The sequence below is a fragment of the Miniopterus natalensis genome, chromosome 12 (genome assembly GCF_054644295.1).
Source record: "Miniopterus natalensis isolate mMinNat1 chromosome 12, mMinNat1.hap1, whole genome shotgun sequence".
NCBI lineage: Eukaryota > Metazoa > Chordata > Mammalia > Chiroptera > Miniopteridae > Miniopterus > Miniopterus natalensis.
Window position 1 is genome coordinate 43,010,026 of NC_142092.1, and position 6,495 is coordinate 43,016,520.

The 6,495-nt window shown below is 45.4% G+C and overlaps 1 protein-coding gene across 1 annotated transcript; it reads right to left on the reverse strand.

Annotated features, from left to right (window-relative positions):
* Positions 1–2,975: 2,975 nt before the first annotated feature.
* On the reverse strand, positions 2,976–5,717 carry LOC148091828 (spermatogenesis-associated protein 31D1-like). Its single transcript, XM_087822544.1, has one exon. It carries the CDS (start codon positions 5,715–5,717, stop codon positions 2,976–2,978), a length of 2,742 nt encoding a protein of 913 aa, XP_087678670.1.
* Positions 5,718–6,495: the final 778 nt, after the last annotated feature.

A 6,495-nucleotide genomic window follows, 5' to 3' on the forward strand; every position in this document is an offset into this window, starting at 1 on the left:
TCGCATGGCATTGAGAGAACTCACTCAAATTACTCCTCAGGGTTGACTAAAAGGCAGAGCAGAACTCATTCCCAAAGCCTTTAAGGCTCAATACTTTTTCCTCACCAATGCTGTTTACATCTGTGGTGCATAAGTGTGTTCCACATGTGATAAATATCAAAGCAATGTGAGAGCTTTGACATGGGCACATAGCATAAATCTGAGAGATGGATGGTAATGTTTTGATGGGCTTTTTCCCTTTACTGCATTGTAAATATGGGGTGTATTATACATGCCAAATAATTTGTGAAAGTTGGGTGAAGGTACATTTTTGAATCTGCTCTTGTGCATGTATAAACATTTCTTTGCTACGAAACTAAAAAAATAAAATGTTGGGTCCCTCATAAAGAAAGGAAGAGGCAAAAGGATACTTGGCAACGATTCATCAGTCTATCCAGACTGGAATTTAGCTGTTTCTCAATAAGGCGATTTCATGTAGTGCCGATGCTTTCATGTTGGGAAGGAAACCTCTTTCTATGTAACAGGAGGGAAAAGCAAAGGAAGAATGGGAAAGTGTTTGCTTGAAGTGTTTGGTTGTAAAAGTCCCATCTCAAAGCTTTTGGCCCCTCTGTGAACAGTGGTCCAGCACATCTGTTGAGCCAGTGGAGATAGACTCAGCTTGAGGAAAGTGAGAAAGATTTAAAATAGATTTGAGTAGCTTTGGAGAGAAAGAATGAAGGAAAGAGGGCCCTAAGCTTCATTTGTTTTGTTCACATGTTAGTAAACAAGGGATAATTGTTTGTGGAATGAATTGAGGATTCCCAGGTAATTCTGGGACATGAGTAGAATCCATTGTGAGATTTAATCCAATAATGATCAGTTACTTAGATTTGAAACATTTCAGCCATAAGGATCAAAGGGACTGGAAGAAGCCCATTTGTAGTGGAGCTGTTTAAAAGTTGGTTACCTGACAGACCATCAAGTCTACCTTGGTAAGGGAGGGAAGCAAGTGTTTCATGAATTGACATGGAGTAAATGGAAAAATGATCCACCTGGAGTTGAAAAATTAGCATGGGTCATATAAGCTGGAAGAATAGGGGTTTAAGTTCAAAGGTTAGAAAGTCAGACTCTATTATTCCATATGGCAGAGGTGTTTCTGGTAATGAGCTCTACAGTGTGGCACTAACTGCACTGGAGCGGAAGTAAAGACAGTAAGATGTAGGGCCCAGGAGACTGGGTTATTGGCTGCTCAATCCACATGGATGTTAGAACCTTCACTGCCTGCTCATCTCCTTACGTTCCCTGCCATGGGCTCCATTTCATCTTTTCATTTCTCACAGGACTTTCACAAAATCTGCATTATTTTGGGGGTGAGTCCAAGTTTCAGAAATTCTAGGGTCAATGGCATAACTATGGAACAAAGACACAAGTGAGGATTGTGGTGGAAATTTTTTTTGGTTTTTGTTGTTGTTGCTGTTTTTCCTTGACACTCAGGACTCTCAAAGCTTACCGGGAAAACTACCTCAAGTACTCTCTAGGACACTCATTCCATTTTTATGTTTCATTCTATACAAGTGGGGTTGACTTTCCTCTAAATTCCTATAGTAAGGGTGGGTACGTGTGCAGGTTTGACTAAAGAGAGCATTGCATGAAGGTCCATGATGAGCCCCTAAACATCTCTTCCTCTGGTGCATAGTCTAGAACTCACCTCCAGTTCATGAGCTGCAGGTGTTCTGGGGGAGATATAACTCCCCTAAGGCCATGAATATCTAAGGTGATATCTCTATCCTGATAGCTGAAATGTCCACACTAAGAGCAAAATCTGGCATATTTCCATCAAGCACGGATGGAAGGAAGGCACCAAGACAGGGATGCTGTGCCTGATGACATCCCTGCAAATATTGTTTTAAGACTCAAGGAACAGCCCATGTCTTTTTGGTGTGAGGTGTCAGTAGGCTGTGCAGTGGTATGATCAGCCTTGGCAGGTGGAGCTTAGATCAGTTTGAGGAACCTGGGAGCAAGAGAGGGTCATAGTGTGGGGATGATGGGCGTAAACTTTGTTCCAACATCAAAGCCATTCTTTTCCCTCCTCATTTGCTCTTACCTTCTTTCTTAGTCTAAAACATCTTTTCCTACCTTTCAGATTTATTTTGGACTGGGAATTAGGGGGCTACCTGGTTAACATTCCTTCCACTGATATCTGAGTGGTGTTTTTACTCAGGAAAAAAAGGCATCAAACGGAACCCAGAAGAAATAACCAGAGACAGGAAAGACTTCCCTAAGGTGACTTTCCAGTAGGGACACTTCACTGTCAAGGTTAACCTATGCTTCCTCAACACATTAACATGACACGTGACACAGATCTTTAAATAGATCTGTGCTATTCCTAGACCTTTCCCCAACCAGCCCAGGACCCACTGCAGCTATATCCCCCCAAACACTCCCATTCAGGGTTCACCCACTTTTGAAACCCTCAGCTCACTGGCATCTAAATAATGACTAATCCACTGTGTCTTCTTCACTGATATTTTCTGAAAAACATACCCACCCTGATCTTCTTCAGATACAGAAGGCCTGTCTTCTCTACTGCTCAAAGGATATTAAGCAACCCTGATGGGGAAGGTGTGGGCTGCTCTGCATGTTCATTAACTCTAAGCTAAAAGGTAGGAGACAGAGCTCAACTTCTCAAACTTTACCTGGAATAAAGTGGGCTTTCAGGGGAGGGGCTGGAGCATGATATCTATTTTTCAACAAGAGCTCCAGGGAGCTGGTCACTTTGGAAGCTAAAAGGGAGCAACCAGTTGGAGCTGAACTAACTCCCTCCTTTCCTTAAGCATAAGCCTTGAGGTACCCCAAACCCATTCTCCCAACACAGCACACAGAGAAGACATTATTATTATGGTAACATTTATCAGGCAAATCAATATTCTTCAAGGACAAGAATTACGTTGTGATGGGAAATTCTTTCCTGCAAAATCTGCAGAATCATTTTCTGTCTAAATGGTAGGGGTAGATAGCTGAGCACAAGAGCCTCCAGCAGTGGTAAGAGCAGCAAGAGGCACCTGGCCAGCTGGAAGCCTGCAGGTGGGGCTTGTACAGGGCACAGCCCACCGGCGGGGCACAGAGTGGGGGGGCTTCTGACATAATAGCTGGTCCTTTAATCCCACAACTTTCTGGGGGTGTCTGTCCTTGTCTCTGAAGACAGTTTCTTGGCCATAGGGCTTGGTATTTGTCACTTTACAGGAGGAAGCCCTGGAGTTGAAAGGATGCCCCTGGACAGGCTCTGTTTTGGCCTTCACTACTGCCTGGTGCTGAGCTTTCCCAAACTTCACTGCAGAGGGAAGCGGCTCTTGAGGGCAGGTGATATCTGTTGCATGCCGACGCCCCAGTTTCTCTTCTAGAAAGTTCTTAAAGTTTGCTCTACTTTTAATTGTGCCTCTGCTCTGTGCAGATGATATGGGGATGCCCTTTTCCTGGCTATATTCTTGTTGTTTGCATGTTGTCCCAGGATGAAGCCATTGAAAAAACTGGCTTATTTTATTTCTGAAAATGCTTTCAGGAGGAGACTGTCCCTTCTGTGATGGAGTCTGGAATGACTTGCTCTCAAGCCTCTCCTTAAATGGCAGGTCCAGAGTGGGAAATCTCTTCCATCTAGGTTGGCATGTTCCCAACCTTACCTCCATTCTACCAAACTCTTCTGATGTGGAGCCTATGGGACTCACTTTTTTTGCAGCTTCTGCGAATTTTTTATCTTGACATAACCTTGTGAAATTCTTAGCAACCCAAAGCTCTTGTGGCTGCTCCATACTGACTTCTCTGTTCTCCAAATGGACATGCAGCATCTGGGGAGCTGCCTTGTCTACACTGGAGACACCCTGAGCATGAGTCAGGGGGATTTTGTAAATCAAGCTTTCTGAGGCCTGGGACATCTGAACACCTTGGTCTTGGGCCTCCCTATGCTGCTTCTCCACCTCCCACTTTAATTCACCCATTAGTTGTTCCTGGAGGTCAGCTGAATTAGGATACTGGAGAACTGAACATTTTGCTGGGAGGCCTTTAGTTCTCACAGTGGTTACTCCTCTACTCTCACTCACATTCATCCTTTGGGAGATTCCCAGCTTGCTGGTTGTCAAGACGTCACTCATTTTGGATTGAAGAGCATCAAACTCCTCAGATCTGGACAAACTGGTCATGGGGACAGGTTCTGAGTTCTTCATCTTTTTGCCCTGACTGGAATTCACACACTGATCCTTTGGCTCATGTCTGGCCCCAGCTTCCCTTGTGGGCAGCTTTGGGGGGCAAATATTGGCTCCTGGATAATGTCCATGAATTTCTTTGCCAATGATGCTGTTTGTGACAGGCAGAAGAGTCTGTCCTGCATCCAGAGTTCTGTGAAACTCCTCTGCTCGCCACTGGGGGATATCAGAGGGTAATCGTCTTAGGGTCCCCTGTCCTTCCTTGCCCACACGTGAGGTGGCAGGGTGAGGATGATTCAGGGGTTTAGAGCTTCCTTGACGGGGCATGAAGCTCCCTGATTTGGAGTCCACCTTAGAAATCACATTGGTGAAGGTGGAAGATTTGGAATTGAACAGAGAATGAGAGGAAGTATCTCTCGATTTAAAGATCTCTATAGATTCAAGGACTTTGGCAGGAAGATCCTGTAACATCTCCATATGAAACTTAGTAATGTGTGCTTCCATCATTTGCTGTAACTTAGACTCAAGGAAGGAAAGCTCCTTGGACGTGTTCAGGCAGTATTCCCCACCCATTGATGGTGGCGAACTCTCCTGTTTTATTTCCATGTGGGATTGTGCAGGAAGTGTCTGCTGGGTAACATGATATGAACTGTGCACAGTCACAGGGAGACAACCCTCACTGATTTCTTCAAACTTCTTGCTCAAGTGTACTTTCAGGGCATTTGCCAATTTTCTCTGACTTGCACTTTGCCCTGACACCATAGAATTTGTTTCTGAAAGACTCATCATATAGCTGTTTTGGTCTTTCTTAGAGTCATACCTCATATCCTTAACTAGATTGGAATCATGTTGTGCCAATGTGAACTTCAATGAGTCTTTGACATGAGCTTCCTGACAGGAAAAGTCTGAAATTGGCAGGCTTGGATGGTCAGTGCCTTGCAGGACATGAGTGGACAATGCACCGGTGCTGTGTGGAGATGAGTTCTCTAGAGCAGGCTTTGATGGAATGTGAATGGATTTAGGTTGAGTCGTAGCTAAACTGTAATCTGGTGGTGGTGACACAGACAAGGATGGTCGTATATAATAAGTCACTGATCGACTGGGATTCAAAGTTTGGGCCAAATCTGGGAACAGGTTTATATCTTGGGTATTGGAGTAGTCATGACAGATGGCATTCATGGTCTGAGATTTTTTCTCATTCTCAGTGTCATGTGGTGGGAGAGAAGGAAAGGAAAAGCGTTTGAGTGGGGAACCGTCTACAGCGAATTCAGATTTCAAGGGAGGAGCAGTATCTGGTGGCAGAGAGTGAACTTGTGGTGACATTGATGGAAAATCTCCTAATGGGGTCACTGGGTTAAGGGAGAGTTTGGAGGGTTGTTGTGGGAAAGACTGAGGCAGAGATGTTACTAGGTTTCCTGTAGAGACTGCTGAAAAGCCAGGTGATGGAGAGAATGATGGCTCAATCAAAGGAGCTGTGGAACCCAAAGAGGACACGGAAGGAGCAGCATCTTCCAGGGCCAATGAAGATAGCAGCCTATCCATCTCAGTGGTTGCGTTATTACACACCTCACAGGAGGGGTCTGGACATAACAGCTGACGAAAGCGGATGGTATCATGATGCTGGCCTACGGGGCTGCTGGAGACAGGAGGAGCAAAGCTGCAACCAGGACAATAGCAAGGAAAGGAGGACCTACTGGCCTGGTCGGGTGGGGCCACCCGAAGCCCACTGCCCCTTCACATTGCCCCACATCACAATGCACTCAGTAGCTCTCACCCCAAGGCCTTCACTCACATCCTGTCCCTATGGCAACCCCTCCCCTGACTATGGAGGCTGCCCTGAATCCCTGCAAGTGCATAGAACATGCTAGAGAGATGAGGGAAGAAGGAAAAATACTAGTCACCTATTAAGGAGAGAAATCAGCAACCTTTTCTCCTCTTCTTCCCTCTGGCAGTGTCTGCAACCTGGGAAACAGGAGAGCAGGTTACATGTGATTAAGGTGTGAAGCCCAGCTATTGTAGAGGAGTCCCCTTAGGGCAGAGCATTGGGGTATTATGCCCTGAAAGCCCCAAGAGTCAGTAGGTGAGGCCAAATGGTCAGTGATGATATTAATAAGGTTCTCAGGTGTGTGGCGTCATTTATAAGGTGCTTTCACGTACATTATCCCATTTGATGCTCAAAACCACTCTGTGAAGCAGAGAGGTCAGTGGTTACACGAAAGAGGGATCTGATCATCTGAAGTCAAAGTTCTTTCCCAAAGTCAGGAGACAGAGTGTTGACTCTCAACATCTACTGGGCAACACCCATGGCCCAGGTCCATCA

Bases quoted from the DNA above. Each gene is read 5' to 3' on its own strand.
- LOC148091828 (XM_087822544.1), bottom strand. From the start codon at position 5,717: ATGGATAGGCTGCTATCTTCATTGGCCCTGGAAGATGCTGCTCCTTCC.